General features: G+C 32.3%; 1 protein-coding gene across 3 annotated transcripts; it reads left to right on the top strand.

The window, feature by feature from the left end:
• The first annotated feature begins 7 nt into the window (after positions 1–7).
• Positions 8–21,821, top strand: LOC139516988 (dentin sialophosphoprotein-like). Of its 3 annotated transcripts, XM_071307510.1 has the most exons (15): positions 8–116; positions 2,763–4,498; positions 5,257–5,387; positions 6,721–6,804; positions 7,322–7,389; positions 9,628–9,696; positions 11,240–11,368; positions 13,326–13,435; positions 15,181–15,304; positions 16,045–16,131; positions 16,761–16,863; positions 17,551–17,663; positions 19,200–19,348; positions 20,258–20,269; positions 20,706–20,845. In XM_071307510.1, the coding sequence occupies exons 1-14, from the start codon at positions 63–65 to the stop codon at positions 20,265–20,267; spliced, it is 2,967 nt and encodes a 988-aa protein (XP_071163611.1). In that variant the 5' UTR covers positions 8–62; the 3' UTR covers positions 20,268–20,269; positions 20,706–20,845. The 3 variants fall into 3 exon arrangements, with proteins under 3 accessions (XP_071163611.1, XP_071163609.1, XP_071163610.1); XM_071307508.1 differs by lacking the exon at positions 20,258–20,269 and having other exon boundaries at positions 20,706–21,821; XM_071307509.1 differs by lacking the exon at positions 20,258–20,269 and having other exon boundaries at positions 56–158; positions 20,706–21,821.
• Positions 21,822–23,808: the final 1,987 nt, after the last annotated feature.

Here is a 23,808-nt window from a genome sequence, read left to right on the forward strand (position 1 = left end):
TAAAGACAAAACATGAAGCTGATAACTCTTTTTCGTCGGAGATAAATTTTGAAGCGTCGAAAATGGCTGACGATGGAACCGGCAAAATCGAAAGCGCAGAACAAAGAACTGTTACTGTAAATACAACATAACAACTGGATGTCTTTTCGAAACATTAGGTTTTATTTGAAGTTATATGAGACAAATTGTTTTTATATGATCACAGTTGCCTGATCAACGGATTTTATCTGCGCTTTAAACACACAAAATTGTTGCAAAACAAAAGTAAAATAATTTTTGGTATTTGTTAAAGATCATCATAATAGATAGACAAAATAGCTTTGTTTACACCTTGAAAATTACTAAAGAGTAAAGAAAAACCAGTACAGTTGGAATTGAGTGACGATCTAGCACACACTAGATATTTAAAAGTATTAAAATATTTTTTTAAGCTTTAGACAGATAAAATCGTTTTTAGAATATGAGGTATTAGGACTGTTTGTCCCAATATACTTTCACTCCTTACAGATTTGGCAGGCCATCATCTTGCAATGACGATTTAAGTCGCCAAAGAAATTTAAAAATTACTGAATCCCGTTTATTTCATCGGGAAGTCAAATGAATTTTAATCGCTTTCAAAATCTATATAAGGGAGACAACTTATGATTTAAATGTCAAACAGGTAAACAAAAATAGCGACTAACAAGCAAAATCAAGATTTTTGAAACCAACAAGGACTAATTTTGTCGATGAACAAATGCAATTCAAATGTAGATACAAAGGCAACTTTGAAAATCCTCTGATTTAACTTTCAAAACTTTATAAAAACTGGAAGCTGAGTGGCTGTTTTAGTTATCTTTTTACAATGATTTTCTTCTGAGAATGTTGTGTAATCTCTCAGATGATTTGCTTTTATAGGCTTTTTACAATCTTTCACCAGAATGTCAATTTACAACTGACATAATGTCCTGAACATTAAATAATGTTTTTCCAAATAATGACAAGTGGGCATGCATTTGTACAATATTAGATGAAAAAAATTGCAATTATTGTATTTATTAAACAATTTCCTTAGTGATAGAAGTACTCCAACCAATACATGATTACACTCAACTTTTTCTCCATGGTTTTCAAAGCTGGTATGGGAATCAACATTATTTTGAATCAGTAGTCCCCAACTCCAACAATACTGTACAATACTCTTTGATGTTGATTCAGATAATAACTTCAGTGTCTTAACACTATGACAATGTCATTTTATAAATTACATTGTTTTAAGCATTACTGCATAGAACAGTTGATTGGATACTAGCAGTAGTTCATTACTAGGAGCCTGAGTTGTAATATTAGTAACAGTTTGACATGGGTCATAAATGAGTGATGTACATTAAATGTGCATAATTGTAATATAGTTGTGAAGGTCTTTCTTTGAAAAGACTTTCTACATTTTATCAACCTTTAGTAAACCATTTTTAAAGGATTATTATATGCAAAATAATCTGATTCACTGTTTTTGTTTTGTTTAGAAAATACAGTTTCTTGCGTGTATAATAGTGTTAATGAAAGCTTTCTGAAAGTATTTGATAGGATGCTCATTTATGAGGACATGACAAATTGTCACAAATGTCTAATCAGCTTTTCTCTGATAGTGCTGTACAAATTTTGATCGTGCCACTGCTTGAACACTGTAAATGACATTGTCTTGAACATAATAACACAGAATCAAAAAGGGTTTACATTTTTACACTAACCAAAATAACCATAATTTTAAAATTATGTGAAAGGGGGCAAATGTGAATTGGAGTGAACATGTTTTGGGCAAACAGACCATTTCATGATAGACTTTCTACCATATATCTAATAAGCAAAAAATACATTGTTCAATATTGATAAAGGATGCTTTGCCAAAATAAAGCTATAGCTATTCGCGGCATATGTCGCGATGACAACGGATTTTTCATAAGGACTCTTAAACCATTCGGTTTTCATTCGGGTCCTCTCTAATTTTTCCTTGTATGAATCGAGAATATGCAAGGTCTCATTTGCGCTTGAAATCCCGGCAATTTTTAATGTAAAATCATGCAGTAGAAGGAAAATTGAAGGAAAATAAAAACAAATATTTTGACAAATGCAAATGGCGGAAATCGGAAACGAAGCTGTAAATATGGAAATATTTCAGCATTTCTATGGCGAAACTGATGACGAGGATTAGTTAAAAGGTTTCTTGTCATCTCAATGTGTTTATTACATTCAATTCGTGTGGGAAATATGATTTGATCGATCATTTCGAGACGTAGAAAAAGGGGGGAAAACAGAGGTTGACTGAAAATTTTGAGGACGGAGCCACTGATTTGTGCCATGATTACATAATACGTTGTGTATGGTGCAATACGCTACGGAATCGAGCAATTGGTGTCTTCTTTATTATATGGCAGATAAAAAAACAAAATAGATGAAGACGAAAAGTAGTTTTTATTCAAAATTCAACACAAATGTAACAAATTACACCTTTTACCTGTTAATTACCTGAAAATGCAGGTAACATGATAAAAATTTTACTGAAATAACTGCCTAACATTACAGTTCATACTCTCCTGAGCATTTTTCATGCAATAACTTTTTCTGTATCTCTTATAATAAAAAAGATACGGCAGTCTGAAAAGGAATATAATGTTCTAATGAATGAACAAAAAAAAATGTAGCAGCAGCAGCCATTTTTCTATTTTTTTGTGTAGCGTTGAAAGGGTTAATTCTTTACTTGAAGTTTTTCTTATCTTTTTAAGGATATGAATACATCAGAAGGTGATGAAAAAATTGAACAAAAAGTGATGGAAAAAGATAACCAGAAAGAGAATGAGACATCTGTAGCAAGTATGCCAGATGAAATTGAATCTGAAAGGTGTTTGGAAAAAATATTAAAGCCTGAATCAAAGATAGAAGAAGACACACCTGTTGACATTAGTACTGATATAACAAAAAGTATAAAGGCTGATGAAATAAAGGACAATGATTGTTCTGAAAAGGAACGCGAACAAGTAATAAAAGAACAATCAAAATCTCAATTAGGCTTATCTGAAAATACTCAAAAAAGTGAATCCCCTGATCCTATTGCTTTACAAAAAACTCCTTATATAGATCATGGTATGGATATTGAGACTGCAAGTTTGAGTACTGCTGATAAAAGTAATATGAACCCAGTCACAGACAGTGATAAAATATCTAGGGCTGATAATGTTACTATTGCTACTGGTTCAGATCATGGTCAATCTGAAAGTACTGATAGTAGAGTTAGTACTGTTACTTTAAAAAATGACAACCAAGAAAAGATAAACATTCCTGAAATGATTGAATCTACTAATGAGACCAGATCTGAATTAGGGCTTTTAGGGAAAAATGACATGATGCAATTAAAAGAAAGTACTGTATGTGTAAATGCAGAACTTACTAAAACCGCAGAAAATGAGGAAAAGGAAAATACTGTTGAAAAAGACATTTCAAAAGTTGCGGATTCACAAAAGTTGGAAGCTTCAAGTGAGACTGACATTCCATGTACTACTTTTCAAAAGGATGAAAGTGAGACTAACAGTCCATGTATTACTTCTCAAAAGGAAAAGTCTGATGGTAATTTGAAGGAATTAGAAAAAGGCACAAACAATTACCCTGAATCATATAATATTGGTGAAATTACAAAGGAACAAGCTATTGTAGCAGACAAACCTGAAGATGACATTTCTAGTGTTCAAAATAAAGCCCTAAATATAACTCAATCTGATGTACAAATGTCACCAACTTGTTCTAGTAAAAATGTAGAACAAGATTTATCAAATGCCTCTGGTTCCCTTAATGACCAAACTTCTAATTCTGGTTCTGTTTATGACCAAACTTCTAATTCTGGTTCCGTTAATGACCAAACTCCTGACAAGATTACTGTAAAAGATGTTCAAAACGAAACCTTGGAAAATAAATCTAATTTGAAAAACCCAGATATGTCTAACAAAGATGGAGAAGAATCTGAAATGGAAGTAGATAGAATTGTGTTAAAACCATCTGAAAGTACATCTTTAGATCAAGGTGAAAAAGATGAAGTTGAGTTGAATCAGTTAGAAACCCAATCTTCAGATCATGAAGAGATAGAGAAAATGGAGTTGAAACAATCAGAAACTCAATCGTTAGATCAAGAGTCAAATGCTAAAGATCTTCAGTCTGACATATCAGATGATGAAGACAGCAGAAATGAAACAGAAAGCAATGGAGAAAAAAATCTGAATACAAGGACTGAGTATGATTCATTTTTGTTCTCAGAAGATTCGTCATCAACTTTCATGCCAGAAAGAAAAGTTAATGGTATGGAGGTAGATGCTGCACTGATATCAGAGTCTAGTTGTTCAGAATATCCACCAAGCCTTGATACACCAGGGCCACCCACACCAGCTTCTTGTACCGTTGATACTGGATCCGCAGGGCCGACTCCGGCTAAAAGATCTAGACAGGGAAGTACAGATACACTACGCTATAAACAGTAAGAATCATAGGTCATCTGGACAGAGTCCAATATTAATACTGCCAGCATTTTGTAAATAGGCAAAATTGCAAGCATTGTGAAAATTAGTTAAAAAAAATCTAAAATTTTAGTATGAATGCTGCTATATGTTTTCAGGTTAAGAATCAGTTTTGGTACAACTAAAAAATAGGCAAGTCTGAAGATTAGTATTTCAAAATTTCAGATAAAAAAAAAGATCCATTTTGATTTTGCATATTTTTAAAAGTCCAATGTTGCCTTTTGTCGATGTGTCCGATAAGTAGCAAGGTTTTTGATTAAAAAATAAAAGAAGAATGTGTCTTGAGACACAAATGCAAAGCTTTGCAATTTTCTGATGTTTAAAAAGGGACATTACTCTAGAATGGTAAATCACTCACATCCTAAATTCGACCTGTGTACAACTATACGTGACTCACTGCCCTTATTTGAAGTCTGTCTGCTAGTTTTGTTTCCTAGCATTGTGTATGAGGTGCATATTATTTGGATGAGGAAAAGTAAAGTAAATGTGCAGAAACGAAAATGGGATGAACAGAAGGACAGTTGAGGGTAAATTTTAGATTTTAATGCCCCCAATTACTATGACAGGACATATAAAATCAGCACACCATCATGAAAAGATATATCAGTAGTAGATATATTTTGATGTTCATGAACATTTTTTTTTATAAATATGCTAGCAATGTACTAAAGTTTACATAATTTTAAGACGCCTGCTTTGAATTTGTTCCTTTTTTCAGTCCAGTATTTCCTGCCAGTAAACTGTTTGAATACCAGTGGTCACATGATGGGGCAGTAGCTGATTGGTTCTTTTTACAAGAACAACTTAGTGAATTTTTAGATGTCAAATCATTTAGAAGAAAATTTCCAGGTATATATTAGTTTATGAAATATCATTTGTTTTGTTAGAATAGATATATTTAGGATTCATCATATATATGATTCACTTCAAATTATTTTGACTGGTATTGATTAAAGGAAAACTATATAATGTATATCACAGGCATTGTTGATTATTTTCTATTAAATTGACAATGATTCATGACACTAAGGGGTATCTTTTCTGGCTTCAGCAATATCTACTATTGTAAATGTCATTGTTTAGGTCACTCATCGAGAAATAACTAATGATAACTCAAGGATATTTTGTAGAAGCTTGTATTAGCATTGGCAGATCTCATTTACATGAAATTTATTTGGCACTTTATTTCCATAAGTCATAGTCACTTTTGTGCAGGTTATATGCTAAAGTTTGTAATTGAGTCACTTTAAAGGAAACCATCAATTATAAGTTTTTAATTGTTTAAGTTTTGGCTCATCTCATTTCCATAGTGAATATGTGGTCATTTATGTTGTAATTCATAACTTCAAGCGAACATAAATTATTTACAAAATAAATTCAACACCTTTGTATGGGATCAGCTTGCCTGACAGTGTGCAGCAAAGCTTTAATTTGATTAAAGACAAATGCAATGTATAAATGTTCATCAGTGTTACTGTCTGCCTAGACCGCTGCAGGTGACAAACACAAAAACCAATCTACAAAAATAAAAACAATTTTCATTATGTACGCAAATACATATTATGAATCAAATAAAGATTCTGTTCTTACACACATTATTATTCACATTAATAAAAAAATAACACATGAAAAAAACAAAGTCAGGATGGGAGGGTGGGAACCTTTAATGCACCAAAATCAAACCTCGAATGACAATATCTTTAATTCACAAAACCGCCAAAAATATAGCACGAAATATTTGAAATGACCTTATTCAAACATTATGGTCAGTTCTAACTCGACCAATGAAAAACATTTAACCTATTATATACTTTCAAACATGTGTAAATTTATAAACAAATACACGTTGTAATGTTTACATGGTATATACCAGTGAACATAACTTTAATATATTTTTATTGTCCATTAACTGACACTTTTGCATAATTTACTAGTCAAAGTGTTGACATTTTAACTTCAACATTTACAATATTCGATTGAAAGTAAACACAGGAAAGACATATCTTTGTGTCAACAGTTAATTGAATAATGAAATATGAATTTTCATTTCAGTATTGATAGAATTCATTACATACAACATATGTGTTTAGAGTCCTGCTGTTTCATTTAAAATTATGAATATATTTTTTTAGGTTTGCTTACCATTTTTATGTTCATTATAAATGATCTTTAATTTTAAAAGAGCTAACAAGGAGACCAGTGGATATGAAAGAAAGAGAATATCTGAGAGACAGATTGGTTGTCACTGAAACACAATGTGATTTAGGTTTGTAAAAATGAGTGAGAAATTGTCTACCTCTAGTAAAATATATAGTATACCCTTACATATGATATAAAAATGATTTCGAGGACGTTGAGCAACCAACAATCAATCAATCAATAATTTCGATGACATTAAAATTACAAGAAGCTTGTTTCCTATGACTATAACACCTGCAGTAAAATAATACCATCATACAGCATTCAAAGCATTTGCAAAATTAATTAGAAGATTATGCTTTTCCACAAGCAACAATAATCAATTCTCTTTACATTGATAATAAAATTTGACTTTTCTGTTTTTTAAAACACATATTTTGCTATCATTTCTTGAAAGTGTCAGTGATCAATGGGTTGATAAACAAAATTCCAGCTTATTACTGAAAAACATTCATTTTATTTATCAGGTCAATTCTAGGTACAATATGAAATTATATTTAATAATTTACATCAAGTCACAGTCTTAAATTCTACCCAATTATGATAAATGTAGATATTATAGATTTATTGAATTTATACAACAGGTTTGACTGCTGTAAGAAGTGAAGAAGTCTTAGATATGATGGCAAGGGACTATCCAGAAAAATATCGAGTGAGTATGCTAATACAGTCAGAAAAAAATTAAGTTAAACAATAATTCTTTTAGCAATAACGGAGGATTTAGAATTTGCTTTTAAAAAACAGGAAGAAACAACCTTAACTGTTGTAAAAATGTGAAATATTTGTGCTGACCAGGCTTTTTGGTTATACAACTTTTGTTTGTACTTGAATTACAAAAATGTGTGCTTGAAACATCAAATCCAGTATTTTGATCTTTAGGTTTCTGGGTCTTATTGTCATAATCATATTCAAAAGAATTTAACTGCAAGGCCTGCTATTGAGACTCATAGCTTGGTCAAGATAATAGTTGAGTAATTCTATGAACATACTACGCACAACATAACTTGAAGTCTTGTCCCATACAGTTGGATACCTAACACATCAGTTATATTCCCTGATAGCTAAAATAAAGGTTAGCAGTCTAGTTGTACCGTGAGGAAATGTCCTGGAGGTGAATAGATAACAAAATAACAAAGGTTAGCAGTCTAGTTGTACCGTGAGGAAATGTCCTGCAGGTGAATAGATAACAAAATAACAAAGGTTAGCAGTCTAGTTGTACCGTGAGGAAATGTCCTGCAGGTGAATAGATAACAAAATAACAAAGGTTAGCAGTCTAGTTGTAACGTGAGGTAATGTCCTGCAGGTGAATAGATAACAAAATAACAAAGGTTAGCAGTCTAGTTGTACCGTGAGGAAATGTCCTGCAGGTGAATAGATAACAAAATAACAAAGGTTAGCAGTCTAGTTGTAACGTGAGGTAATGTCCTGCAGGTGAATAGATAACAAAATAACAAAGGTTAGCAGTCTAGTTGTACCGTGAGGAAATGTCCTGCAGGTGAATAGATAACAAAATAACAAAGGTTAGCAGTCTAGTTGTAACGTGAGGTAATGTCCTGCAGGTGAATAGATAACAAAATAACAAAGGTTAGCAGTCTAGTTGTAACGTGAGGTAATGTCCTGCAGGTGAATAGATAACAAAATAACAAAGGTTAGCAGTCTAGTTGTACCGTGAGGAAATGTCCTGCAGGTGAATAGATAACAAAATAACAAAGGTAAGCAGTCTAGTTGTACCGTGAGGAAATGTCCTGCAGGTGAATAGATAACAAAATAACAAAGGTTAGCAGTCTAGTTGTAACGTGAGGTAATGTCCTGCAGGTGAATAGATAACAAAATAACAAAGGTTAGCAGTCTAGTTGTACCGTGAGGAAATGTCCTGCAGGTGAATAGATAACAAAATAACAAAGGTTAGCAGTCTAGTTGTAACGTGAGGTAATGTCCTGCAGGTGAATAGATAACAAAATAACAAAGGTTAGCAGTCTAGTTGTAACGTGAGGTAATGTCCTGCAGGTGAATAGATAACAAAATAACAAAGGTTAGCAGTCTAGTTGTACCGTGAGGAAATGTCCTGCAGGTGAATAGATAACAAAATAACAAAGGTTAGCAGTCTAGTTGTACCGTGAGGAAATGTCCTGCAGGTGAATAGATAACAAAATAACAAAGGTTAGCAGTCTAGTTGTACCGTGAGGTAATGTCCTGCAGGTGAATAGATAACAAAATAACAAAGGTTAGCAGTCTAGTTGTACCGTGAGGAAATGTCCTGCAGGTGAATAGATAACAAAATAACAAAGGTTAGCAGTCTAGTTGTACCGTGAGGAAATGTCCTGCAGGTGAATAGATAACAAAATAACAAAGGTTAGCAGTCTAGTTGTACCGTGAGGAAATGTCCTGCAGGTGAATAGATAACAAAATAACAAAGGTTAGCAGTCTAGTTGTACCGTGAGGAAATGTCCTGCAGGTGAATAGATAACAAAATAACAAAGGTTAGCAGTCTAGTTGTAACGTGAGGTAATGTCCTGCAGGTGAATAGATAACAAAATAACAAAGGTTAGCAGTCTAGTTGTACCGTGAGGTAATGTCCTGAAGGTGAATAGATAACAAAATAACAAAGGTTAGCAGTCTAGTTGTACCGTGAGGAAATGTCCTGAAGGTGAATAGATAACAAAATAACAAAGGTTAGCAGTCTAGTTGTACCGTGAGGAAATGTCCTGCAGGTGAATAGATAACAAAATGTCCAATCTTTTCATGTGTAATTTCAAAACCTTTAAAACATCTGTGTTCAAATTAGGACTTGTCTTGCAGTTTTACCATTTCCAGATCTTTACATATGACTTTGTACGTAAAAGGTAAAACAATATATATTATATGGTATCTATATTTTTCTCTTTCACAGCAATATAGTGAAGTCATCCATGAGAGAGAAAAACAGAAGAAGATAGATAAACATAAAGAATATGAAGTGGTATGTTCATAAAATGAAATCATCATTAATGAGAAAACTTCTGGTTCATATAGTGGAAATTGTACTCATCTCAATAACTGAATGTTATGGTTTTACCTCAGTACAAGATCAGAATAGTCAGCTGATTGTTTTGGGTATTAATTTAGTGTTGTCATATTCAAAAGAATAGAATTAGGGAATTTTGAATATTCTCTATGAGAGAGATTGTAGACGGAGTTATACCCCTCCTAACTACTTGTTAATCAGGTAGGTACCTAACAACAGAATTAATGTCTGATGTGTTTGGATTAACTTGTGGTCTATTGAATATTCTCTATGAGAGAGATTGTAGAAGGTGTTATACCCCTCCTAATCACTGGTTAATCATTTTGTTTTTCCTTTAATCTAAATGATATAGAAGCAGTAAGGATCTCTTGGCTTTCTTTATCTTGTCCTGTTCTCTAAGTGGGAATCTCACCAGGGCTGTTCCCATCTCTTTCATTTCTTTGTCTATTTAGGAATTTTCAGACTTTTGGTTATCTCTGCAACTTACCAAGACCTAAAGGGATTTAAAGCATGGTGACTGGTTTGAGTTTATGTCCATTGTTTACGTAGGCCATGCACATAGTGACTTCTGGCTATCTATTTTTGGTAAACTTGTTGGAGGAGGGTTTTCACATTGGCTATAATTACACATCATCTTATCTTTATGCCCCATTTAGGGGCATTATGTTTTTCTGTCTGCTTCTGTCCGTTTGTTTGTTTGTTTATCCGTCTGTCCCGCTTTAGGTTAAAAAAAAATGGTCAAGGTAGTTTTTGATGAAGTTGAAGTCCTACCAACTTGAAACTTAGTCCACGTGTGCCCTATGATATGATCTTTCTTATTTTAATGCCAATTAAAGTGTTGACCCCAATTTCAGGGTCCACTAAACAAAGAAAATGAGTGTAAGTGGGGCATCCTTGTACTTTGAACATTCTTGTTATATTGTTTTGTTGGGTTGTTTTTAATGGATGTTTACTATTTTTATACTCCTGCTTTGAAAAATTATATCCCGCTTTGAACCCCTGCTTTGAAAAAAGGGGTGTATACTGTTTTACCTCTGTCTGTCCGTCCATCCGTCCGTCCCATAAATATTTTTCGTCAAATTTATCTCAGGAACTACAATACAAGGATTTCTGAAATTTGGTTTTAGGGTTTATATAAGTCTGCTATACTGTCTGATGTGTTTTCAGATTCATCACTTGACAACTCTTACCGAATACTTGCATGATTTTAAACATGATAACCAAGTTGAAAATTTTCGTCACATTTTTCTCAGGAACTACAATACAAGGATTTCAGAAATTTGGCTTCAGGGTTTATACAAGTCAGCTATACCGTGTGATGTAATGTGTTTCCAGATTCATCACTCGACAACTTCCTGTTTACCGAACACTTGAATATTTATACACTATTAAAATTATCCTCTTGGGGCAGTGTATCATCAGTGAGCAGTATCTCGCAGCACTTGTTATTTCTAGTAACAATGTAGACAACATTTACATATTCTATTAATTTTTTTAGCCAAAATTGGAGAAAGACAAAATGAAACTATACATGCAGAAAGCTATGAGGTCAGCCTCAGAATGGAATGCTGGTTTTATTAAAGAAAGGAAGACAGAAAGAAGAGCTTATTTTGACCAACAAACCTTTGTAAGAGTATTGACAAATTATACAATATTTTTTTTTTTTTTAAATTCAGTTTTATTTTTAAATAAGAATAATTTTTAAAAAATCACCTCCTCTCCCCCTGAAAAAAACAGATGTTTGGTTAGAATGTTAGAGCTCTTATGACTTATTAGATCGTCAGTAATGGTTTTATGACTCTTTTTTGTAACATTAAGGTTCAAAGGGTCCAAAATTAAACTTAGTTTGATATGAACAAAAATAAATTCTTGGGGTTCTTTGATATGCTGAATCTTGACCATGTTCTTAGATTTTTTATTATGGGCCCAGTTTTCAATTTTGTCCAAATCCGGGTCCAATATTAAACTTTGTTTAATTTCAACAAAAATTGAATATATGGGATTCTTTAATATGCTGAATCTAACCATGTATTCAGATTTTTTTATATTCTGGCCCTGTTCTCAAATTGGTCCACATTGAGGTCCAAAATTGAACTTTATTTGATTTCATAAAAAATAGAATTCTTGGGGTTCTTTGATATGCTGAATCTAACCATGTATTTAGATTTTGGATATTGGACCATAAAAGGTAAATGTCAAATTTGAATTTTTTAAGTTCTTAGACCACATTCATTCTTTGTCAGAAACCTATGCTGTGTCAACTATTTAATCACAATCCAAATTCAGAGCTGTATCAAGCTTGAATGTTGTGTCCATACTTGCCCCAACTGTTCAGGGTTTGACCTGTGGTTATATCAAGCTGCGCCCAGGGGAGCATTTTATTATTTTTGGAGATTAGTTTTATTGAGCTATTGAAATTTTGTTTAAAATAGAGGAACATAGCATGATAGGCCCATTTCATAGCTGCTTAATTACCAGACTTCTTTGATAATTTATTGAAAACCTTTCTTATTCGTCAAATACTGTTTTCACCAGACGGACATTAAGAAATATAAAATGTAACTTATTATTTATGCCTAACATCACTATAATATATTTCCTCAAGAATTCATTTGAAATAATATGGTGTATATGTAAACTTCAAGTGGTACAACAAATTTTGTAATGGGAAAGACTACTTATGAAAATAATATAATTATAAGTGTGCTTATAGTTTTTGTTTCCTGTTTACTACTTGGTTTCTCTTCTGGTTTCCTCAATTGTAGGATGTGGTTCAATTCAATAATGGGACTTTTGACTATTGTTTCTACAATATTTGTTTATATTGTTTTATGCAGTCATTTGAAAGTCACATAGTAATTTTTAAGACGCAAACAGTTTCTTTGTGACATAGCAAAAGAACTGACCTGAAGGCAATGTAGCCTAATGTTTTGAAATGACATTATCTGAAAGGACTAAATAGGAAAAATTGCAACATATGTTTTCTTTGTTTATCATATGTTTGATATATGTTTTTTCATATGCTTGAAAACATATGGAAACATATGTTTAGGCCCTGATATGAAAACATGTTTTTTAACATGAAAAACATGGAAAACATATGAAAAACATATGTTGCAATTATTCCTGTCTATGTTTTGTGTTTAAAACCTTCAAATCAAAATGTTTATCAGCTCTTCTGTTAATAGATATTGTACAATATATCTGTATGCAAAAAAAACACTAAAAGTCAATACATTTAAATGCATTGTTAACGTTATTTTCTGACACATACACACCATTTTGCTTTAAAAGAACAGCTGTGTAAGAATATTATGTATTGGTTTTAGGATCATATTTAGGCAGTACACCCCCCTCCAGGGGTTGAAGTCATAAAACTTTGCTCAGTGCTCGGAGCACAAAAATCATGCTCGAAACATGAAATCCAGTATTTTGATTGGTTGATTCTTGAGTCTGAGTACAAAAATCGTGCTCGAAAGTTTTATGACCGCAAGTCCAGATCCCCATCTGAAATCAAATGTGTTTTAAATTATTTCATTCATGTTTTTTAGTTCATGTATTTAAATATTTTTTGTTTGTTTCAGAACATCCACTTCCCTCTGAACAGATATAAAAAATTGTTACCTGAAGATACAAAAATCAGTGCATATCCAGTAGCTTTACTACCAGGACAGTTCCAAGCAAGTTACAAACAGTAAGTTACTATACAAAATCAGTGCATATCCAGTAGCTTTACTGCCAGGACAGTTCCAAGAAAGTTACAAACAGTAAGTTATTATACAACATCAGTGCATATCCAGTAGCTTTACTGCCAGGACAGTTCCAAGAAAGTTACAAACAGTAAGTTATTACAGTGAAACCTGTCCAAACCGAACACCAACAGGACTTTGTGTTCTGTGAAACAAAAGCAGGGGTCCTGTTTATTCTCGGAATTTATCGATGCTGAATAGCTAATGGAAGTCTTTGGGAGCATCCGAATCAAATATATAGGGCCTCTAACGGGAATCCGACAATTGAAAGCCATTGACCTTGTTGTGTTGCACGACTTCTTAATCCAGTGAAAAGCTTTAAAACTATTATTTAATTAAACAGTTTAGCTACAAAATGGCAGTTACGATTTTGTGTTCGTAATTATTTAAGTAACATGCATTTAATTAATCTGAAAGTTCCTTCCTTGTCATTATCGGCCATGGGGGTAGCTGACCAGTTTAACGTTTCTTTAAAAAAAAAAAAAAATCACATTAGACATGGACACAAACATGCTAATTAGTTTGTAATAACAACTCACCAGTTAATTAACCTCAAATACACTCGGGGATACTCTGTCTTCCTGTGTTTGTTTAATTAAATCATGCAAATAATTAAAAATGCTTTTTTGTTTTGATTGCTATTGATCGATTTTGACAGGTAATTTTTAAAGACAAATTTACTAACCAGCCTTCAAAAAGCGTTCGGAATTCGGTGTTGACAGGGTTCGGTTTTGTCAGGTTAGATTAAGGTTAATTGATAGGGACATTTTTCGGGACTTTGAAAATTGTTCGGTTTAAACTGAAATAATTATCAGGGTTCGGTTTACCCAGGTTTCACTGTATACAAAATCAGTGCATATCCAGTAGATTTACTGCCAGGGCAGTTCCAAGAAAGCTACAAACAATAAGTTATTATACAAAATCAGTGCATATCCAGTTGCTTTACTGCCAGGACAGTTCCAAGAAAGTTACAAACAGTAAGTTATTATACAAAATCAGTGCATATCCAGTAGCTTTACTGCCAGGACAGTTCCAAGCAAGTTTCAAACAGTAAGTTGCTATACACAAAGGGTTAATAGGTGAAGTAAAATCTCTTCTACTGTAGACCTGGTCAACTAATATAGACAATTACCTGGCTTTTATATAGAAATAAGGAGATGTGTTATGATGGTCAATGAGACAACTATCTACCAAAGTTAAAATGAGGTGGAAGTAAGCAATTATAGACAAGCCATCATACAGCCTTCAACAACGAAAAAATCCATACTGCTTGGTTTGCTATAAAAGGCTCTGACAGAAAAAAATTTGAAACTATTGAGTATTCAAATTAGAAAACTAACAGCCTAATTTATAACAACAATTTACAAAAAAAAACCAATATGACAGACATGAACAAAGGGCTGAATTACAGGTTCTTGTCCTAGTACAGGCACATACAGAATGTGCAGAGGTTACAAGTAGTTTGCTGGTGCCAAACAAACTTTCCCCATACTTGGGACATTGGTGTAACAGTACAACATAAGAACAGACAATAAAAATCAGTTGAAAAGGGCATAACTCATCAGATCTATACAAAGCAAAAAATATCTAACAAAAACACAGACATCCCCCACACTTATTATTAGTCTAGTTATTGCTAACAAAATCAATTATAATTGCTATGCATTTAATGAATGTTTATGTTTTGCAGTTACTCCGGAGATGAATTGAAATATTTCCCATTAAACACAGCATTATATGATCCCCCTAAGACCATCAATCACATGTTATCTAGTCCTACATCACAAGAAGCTGCATCAGAAGAAGATGGAGATGTAAGTATCCTAAGATGTACAGTTCATACAGATTCTCTTCTTTTATGACTCCAAGACACCACATGATTCCATTATAGATGTTTCCAATATGTGTTAAGCAACCTTCCATACGAATATAAATATTAGTTCTGCCCACCTAATAATCCACATTATTTTTAAGGCAAATGAAGATTGAAATCATGTATGATTATACCAAATTCTGATCACTTTTCAATATACTCAAATCTTAACTTTTAAATTCCAGATCTTAAAAATAGTCATATTTTGTGAAAATGATATTATATGCTGGTCTTTCTTCAGAGCAATTAACATTGTTGGTCCTCTAATTATCTTTTAGTCATATCCTAATTACTAGTATATTTTCTGGTTTTGACTTTTAAGTTTTGAAATAAGCATTTGTTTATTTTCACATTCTTCAATGTTAATAATAGGCCAATGGAGGTGAAGCATGGAACAAATTATCTGAAATAATAACATTAACAAAAGAAAATGAGCTGAATAAAAAAAAAAGATTTAGACATGAGTTATCCATTAAAATACAAAAGACAATCAGATTTTAAAATTGTATTACAAAACAATGTTAAAAGTATTCAGATTGGACAACATTTAATGTATGCATATCTGAGGTATCCATACATTTTGGTTAATTCTTATGTAGTGTTGGGAAAAATATGAGAGTGATGTAAGTTAAGAAGGTAAACATTGACTGTTTTGTCAAGTCTTGCTGTTATATTTTGCAGGGTAAATCAGGTTCCGACTCAGACAGTGATGATGACAGCTCTAGTAGTTCTGAAGGTAGCAGTGAGGCAGAGGGAGAGCAAGAAAAGGTAATAATTCTATCTCACATAGAACCGCTATGAGATTAACCTGAAAACAATAACTAAAACATTTTAAGCTAGCCCATAAATTGAAGAATTTGTAATGTGTGCTTTTTATTCAAATAAGTATATGTACATAAATATTTCTTAAGGGGTTTGTCTTGTCTGTTTTGATAAGGCTTCAGGTGGGCATTTGATGTATACCAATTTATCAAGTCAAATGTGTCGGAATGCAAAAATAGGTACGCTAATAAGATGGCAGTGACAGTGCTCACTCATATAATGGTTTGCTATTCAGAACGTACTCATTGTATAATGATTTGCTATTCAGAAGGTGAATAGTTTGACAATCCATATTTTGTTTGGTGATGCCTTATGGCTGTAAGGGTTTATCTTGTATATGTCAGTTGTCCATGACCTCATCTTCATGATTTAATCATTTACTATAAATGTCCTTTTATATTTGCATAAGTTTAAATTTTAATTTCTTTAGATATTTAAGTAGGTCCACCATATTTGTTTCATCAATGAATTGCTACTATACTATAAGTCACATTCTGATATTTAATTAGAAAATGGCTTAATCACTATAATGTTCAATAGATTTATGACTAAATGATGCATTATTTTTTTTTTAGAAGGAAGAGCCAGCAGAAACAGGATGTAGAGTTTGTAATTTAGAAGCAGAAGAAGAATCAGGAACAAAAGAACTTGTTCAGTGTTCAGAATGTGCCAGACATGGTTTGTACCTTGGCCTAAATTTTATTAGATTGCCATACGGTATACCTCAACTCACCCTGGAAGAATGTAGAAAATCCCTCCATTGCAATATTTCAGCCTAATTTTGACACCCAGACTTTGTGTATTAGAATTATGACTGAGGCCAAAATCATATCAAAGTCCTGCGAAGAAAAATGTTTGATTTTGATACTCTCAATAATGTTTGTGAAAGATCCTTCATCAGGTTCACTGATGGTCAAACATTGAAATGACTAGCATTGAAGAGTTTGACTCCTGTTTTATTTCAAAACTTTATACTTTTAATCATTTTAGTATATCATAAAGAAATATTTTTAAGTTTTGCCGTTGTCATTGTTGACCAAGTATTTCAAAAGTTTTATAGACTTAAATTTCACTTCAATTTTTCATAAGAATTGTCTGATAATTATACTGTTAATGTAACTGCATTAACATGACTTAGTTCATAAGTTGTATATGTATGCCAAACTATACAGGGGATTTGTTATAAATAAGTGTTACATGAGTGTCCATAATAGTACTACAATACCTTTATAGCGATTCTTATCTTGAATCTTGTTGAGGAGTTAACTCTACAACATTGGGTAAAATAGATTACTACACACCTATGTCTGTTCAGCAGCTTAATGTAAACTATAACCAGTTAACCAACATTATGATATTTTTTAGGTCACCCTGCCTGTTTAGATATTACAGATGACATGGTGGCAGTTATAAAAACTTACCCTTGGCAATGTATGGAATGTAAAACATGTGTGGAATGTATGGATCCTTTTGACGAGGTATGTCCGTGTATTGAATGTAAAACTTGTAGTATTAGGTGATTTTTTTCACAGCTTATCTATCGGTCCTGTCTCCATATGTAGGGGGACAATTATGATATTTATTACAGGTTGAGGTATGGGGCAAACGAGTTATATGACCATGAGAAGTTGGTAAATATTTTATAAAATTATTCTCTACAGGTATTGTATTAAGGTGTGATAAATTCTTGAAAAGAAAAGTACAGTTTTGTACTTTATAAAGACATTCCAAATAAAAATTTATAACAAATTGCGTAACCTTCTCATCATGACCTTCATAATTACATGTATGTTTTTGTGCTGACACAAAAATTCTTCATGTAAAGTTAACCTTTTTGGTGTTGCTTTTTTTGTTTATGGCATTCCATCCATACTTTTATTCTAGAGCATACAAATGAAGGTGACTTAAGATATATATGGTTTACTCTGGTCTGAATCATATGTTTATTTAGATAGATTGTGGTAAATGACAACTTAAACTATTCAGAATGTTAAGGATTGTAATTTATTGCTATAAGAAGCAGGATTATTTTGTCAATTTATTTTTCAGAGAAAAATTGTTTCAAAGTATCGTAAGAAAGTTAGTGCCTTAATGTGTAAATTTTAGAGCTCTAATGAATGGCTTAAGTTCTCATTTAAGAATTGAATGCTTCTTTTTGTAAATTTATTGGAGTGTAAAAGCGTTGACCGAAGTACATTTTGTATGAAGCGCGGAAGCGCTTTATTCTAAAAATGTACGCACGGTCAACGCTTTTACAACCCTATAAAGTTACAAAAAGAAGCATTCAATACTTATAATTACATTTTTTAGCTATGATCATGAAAACACGAATTTTATATATTTTATTATTTAATTCACCTGTGCACTTTATTGTTGGAGCACGTGTTATCATGAGTGAAAAGTTGTATTGAGCAATGAAACTGCTTACGGAATAACACGTGATGTGCAGTTAGCCAATCAGAATAAAATATTATAATGAAACATACATCTAATGTAATTATTATCACAAGCTATCACTGATCTTGCTATGGTCATTAAATATAAAATGTATTATGAAGTTGCATGTATTCTAAATAGTTATGTTGTTGGCATTGTAGACAAACAAAGATCACATTTCATAAGTTTGTAGTTGATTTAGTAGTCATGTGTTATTTGTTTAAAATTATACTTAAAACAAGAGAGGTAGAAATCTGAGACATTATATTTTCTCTGCTTAAGTTACCATATGGTAGTGTTGTCATTGCTTACCGATACATTATAACAAAGGGGGTAAGATATAAAATATTGGTATATCAATTAGACCAACTTCTCATTTGGTAGATCTATGAGAGAAGCATAAGCAAAGGAAAATTTTAGTACAATAGTATACAGCATAAATTAATTCTAATTATAAAATAGAATAACAATATTGTTAAAGAAAAGCAATAAAGAGATAAATATTGTTTCTGGGTAGAATTAATAAGGATGCATGTCTAGATAGTATACCATTAATACAGTTTATATTTGACTTTCAGGATAAGATGATGTTCTGTGACAAATGTGATAGAGGATATCATACGTTCTGTGTTGGACTCAAGTCAATACCAAATGGTCCGTGGAAATGTCAAAGTTGTAAAGGACCAGAAACACCCAAAACACCAAAGTCTGCTTCAAAGAGAGGAAGGTTAGTATAGAGTAATAAAACTTGTTCTAGTGAAATCATTGTGTACCGATACCTGAAAGTGAACATGTGTTGTCATGAAATGAATGCCACAAAATATTTTGCCAGACATGGTTGTTATACTTTACCCACATTATCTTAGTCCCCGAGGGTATCACCAGCCCAGTAGCCAGTACTTCAGTTCTGACATGAAAATACAGATTTTTTGTGTTATTAAAATTTGCTGTTACAAAATGATAGAAATTATTATAAATTAAGGAATGTATCTCCCTCATGCAAAGCTCTGATTCCTTCCACGGATTTGGCTATACTTTTTAGACCTTTTGGATAATAGCTCTTCATCTTTTATATAAGCTTTGGATTTCAAATATTTTGGCCACGAGCATCACTGAAGAGACATGTATTGTCGAAATGCGCATCTGGTGCAAGAAAATTGGTACCGTTAATTTTATTATCATCATTTATACGTTATCTTGTGATGATCCAGTCATTTCAGAATTTGAATAAGATTCTTTGTTTGCGCTTATGAAAGAGATGATGTCTTATGATTTTGTTTGCACTTATGAAAGAGTTGATGTCTTGTGATTCTGTTTGTTCTTCTTGCTCATGCTCTCCTACTGAACCCTTACAAATTTTCTAACATTATACTTATTTGAATTTGAACAGGGTGAACCAACACCTGAAGTGGTTATCGTGCGGTTGGGTAATAGTGGGTGGATACCTTATTTATTAAAAGGTTAACTCATAACTATCCTGCTACTGTCAATACTTTAATTTTGGCATTTCACAAGTCATGTCTTCTTTGACTGTCCATGACGTTAAACCACTTAATCCCTTTGATGTGTTTTATTTGATTTTAGGTTCTGATGCATGATTTATTTTTATTATTAACTGTCTTTGACTTTTAACTAGCTTCCAGTAACTGTGAGTACTCTGAAATTGTACTTTTGTGTTTATTTTACCTGTTGATACAATTTGTTAAGTTATTTGTTATTTATCTTTTACTTATTTATGGTACATGTAATAGGTTATAAACCATCCCAATCTCGGATGAACTATGAAATTTGGATAATAACACTAGATGATATAGATACTTTAGTATGATAATACTAGCATTATAATTTATTTGTCTATTGATGTTATATTAATATTTTTTTTAACGACTAACAATATGCAGTTTATCTACCTGAAGAATCCGTGAACTTCTGGTACTAATGAAACAGGGACCTTCACTGAGATAGTAATGAAACAGTGACCTTCACTGAGATAGCTATGTCATTTGAGTAGTTGTTAACAGTGTGCAATACTGTTCTGGAATAAAAGAAAAAAAGACAAAATTAAATTCTTTTATTTTTTGCAGAGGTAGAGGTAGAGGACGTGGTAGAGGCTCAGGAAGAGGACCTGGTAGACCTCCTAAGAATTTACAGAATTCCCCAAAACCAACAAAATCTCCAAAACGTGCAAATTCTCCCCAGCCAGCAAGTTCTCCTAAACCAGCTGATACCAGTGTTAATAGTGAATCTAGTACAGCAGAAAGTTCTCCACCTCCTACAGATTCACAGGAAGAAACAAGCTAATTGACATGTTCTTTAGACTACATAGAATATATATTTACAGTAAAAAATGTTTATTGTTGTTTCCATAATTTGTCGTCAATATGCCATTATTGTATGCATTATTTGAATTCAGAATTATGCCAAAACTAAGTGGTTAAGATTGCATTGAAAATTACATCTACTGAATTGTTTACTTGTTAATTTAATTGTTTTGATGCTATAATTATTGCAATAGAGTTTTTTAAGGTATGGTGAAGATAATGTGAGAAAAGGAAAACACCTTACTTTTTGAAAAAAGGACCAATAAATTCAAGTAAGGAACCTTGTAAAGATGATTTTATTAATTTAACAAAAAAATTAAACCATTAATCAACCATTTTTTCTATATATCTTTATATCATGAAACATGCAGGGGCATTGTGTATATTAACAGGAAACTTACAGGACAAAACAATAGCATACTGTTCTATGATGAAAATTCAGACCCATAAGGCTGTGTGTGGAGGGATACTTTTGTCTTTATTCAATTAATGTTAGGTATTTCACCCCAGTATGTTTGTCAAAAGGAAATGTTACCCAGTCCTATGGTGCTATATACCAGTAACTTTAATATCATTTATTTTTGTGATGTATGTCCATAATTTTCTGTGTTCATTTGCATATTTTTATTATGAAAGTTTTATATAAGATGAAATAGATAAAATATTTGTAATTGTTTAAAATGTAAACCTTGATACATCATTTCAGTGTATCCCAATATTTTGATGTAGTAAAGAGAGATTGATAGCTCTTAGGAGCCTAGACATGAAAACTTGTGTTTAAAAGACTTTTCATCAAAAGGGTACTTTTTAAGAAGTATCTGTATTTTTGAAGATTGTTGTATGTAGTAATTTTACTAAATAAAAGAATAAAAACCTTAACTTTCACATTTTGGTTCATTCTTTAGTGCTTAACGAACACATCTAACTCAGAACACAACATAATAAGTCTGCAAGATTTTAGTCACTTGTGTAACATCTTATTAATTCTTAAATCATGTCATACTTGATCTACAATGGTTCTGATTCAAAAAAGAAAAAAAACCTGCCTGATTTATGTTAAAATGACAACAGAAAAACAAATATGACAAACAGCAACTAGTGAATTACAGGCTTACAACTTGGGTCAGACTGGTGCAGAATGTGGCATGGTTAATCATGTGTGTAAGTGCTCGAACCCTAATAAGAAATAGTGTGTAACAGTACAACTTCAGAACAAACTACAAGAGGCGATAATAAAACCAAACAAACATGCTTTTTGTCTTGTCGCAGAAAGCAAACTCTCTATAAAGCTTTATGTATTTCTGAAGGTAGAAAACCTGGGTGCCTCATACCTTGTACATGTCATGATGTGTATACAGATACCTTATGTTACAAAGTTTTAGTCTGTCATGTCCATTGTCTTTGACCACATTTTCATGGTTCAATGACTGCTTGAATTGTCAAGTGAAACTTTATTTGGTATATAGGTTCCTCGTAACCTTTACAAGTCTGTTAGGTAGGGTTCACCTGACTTAAGCCTCATTTAATGGATCAGTGATGCAGGTTTAAGTTGTGTGGTCAAGTCCATATTGCATCTACTGTAAGCATTAGGTTAAATATATTTTGTGAATGGAATGATTGTGAGGTGAACATGTCCCAATGACTGATTTCATCTGCACTTGAGGTGTAATACCACCATTGATTTTCCCCTATTAGTCTTTGTTAAATTTGCACTTTTCAAAAAAATCTGTAGAATGTATCTTTGTTTCAAATAAAGAAATACTTGGCATGAGTAAAGTTTTATCCTGTCCAGTACTATAGAAAAAAATTCACATAACATTTCATTGCATATAAGAAAATAACCATCACTGGAAGTTAACCAATCAAATTTCTCCCCTTATTTTATCTGTGTACAAGGTTTAGTCACCATGTAACCTCAAGATTAAAAAATATTCTATATAGAAATCCCAAATGAAAAAATAATGGTGCTTTCAAATACCCTAGACATATGTTTATGACACAGAAATCTTTTACTGCAATAAAATGTAGGATTAATTACCTACAACTATCAAATTCAAGGGAATATTTTTTTTGACCTATTTTCGTATACAAACAGTACTATGATTTGGTGGTATTACACCTTGACCTCAATTATATGATTTATTAACAATGTTAAGAATCGTGATTTGTAGATATAAGAAGATGTGGTATGAGTGCCAATGAGACAAATCTCCATCCAAGTTACAATTTGTAAAAGTAAACCATTGGTCTATTACTGAGATACTAGAAGCAATAGAGCTACTATATTTAGTGTATTGAATGATTGTTATGTGTACATGTTCATCTGACCTTGATCTCATTTTCATGGTTCATTTGACAATGTTTAGGGTTTTGTGGTTTGGTGTATTTCTCAGATAATATAAGCAATATGTTAATTATGTTTAGTGCATTAAACATGTTTAAGGTGTAAATGTCTAGCAGTTGTTGAAAGCTACCCGTAGTTCAAAGTCCATGTTAATCAGTACACATGTTTATTATTTGATCTGAATCCAGGCCTAAACATCCTATCTATTTCCCCAAAAGAACCAAATCCAGATATCAACATCTGTGCATTTATTCAAGAGAACTAAATCCAGGCATTACCATCCATTACATGTATCCAAAAGGACATCACCAACTATCACTAAAGTAACATTATACACATGAACTGAATTCAGGCTTGACCATCCATAACATTTATTCAAAAGAACTTGATCAAGACATCACAATCCACAACATTTATCCAAAAGAACTGATATTAGACATCACAATCTATTATATTATACATAAAAAAAAAGATTCCAGGCATCACCATTCATTTCCATTCACCCAAAAAAAGAAAGGGGGG

Source organism: Mytilus edulis, chromosome 3 (genome assembly GCF_963676685.1).
Source record: "Mytilus edulis chromosome 3, xbMytEdul2.2, whole genome shotgun sequence".
NCBI lineage: Eukaryota > Metazoa > Mollusca > Bivalvia > Mytilida > Mytilidae > Mytilus > Mytilus edulis.

Bases quoted from the DNA above. Each gene is read 5' to 3' on its own strand.
- LOC139516988 (XM_071307508.1), top strand. From the start codon at position 63: ATGGCTGACGATGGAACCGGCAAAATCGAAAGCGCAGAACAAAGAACT. The intron at 5,388-6,720 runs GTATATATTAGT...TAATTTTAAAAG, and splicing joins ATTTAGAAGAAAATTTCCAG to AGCTAACAAGGAGACCAGTG. The intron at 16,864-17,550 runs GTTTGTACCTTG...GATATTTTTTAG, and splicing joins TTCAGAATGTGCCAGACATG to GTCACCCTGCCTGTTTAGAT.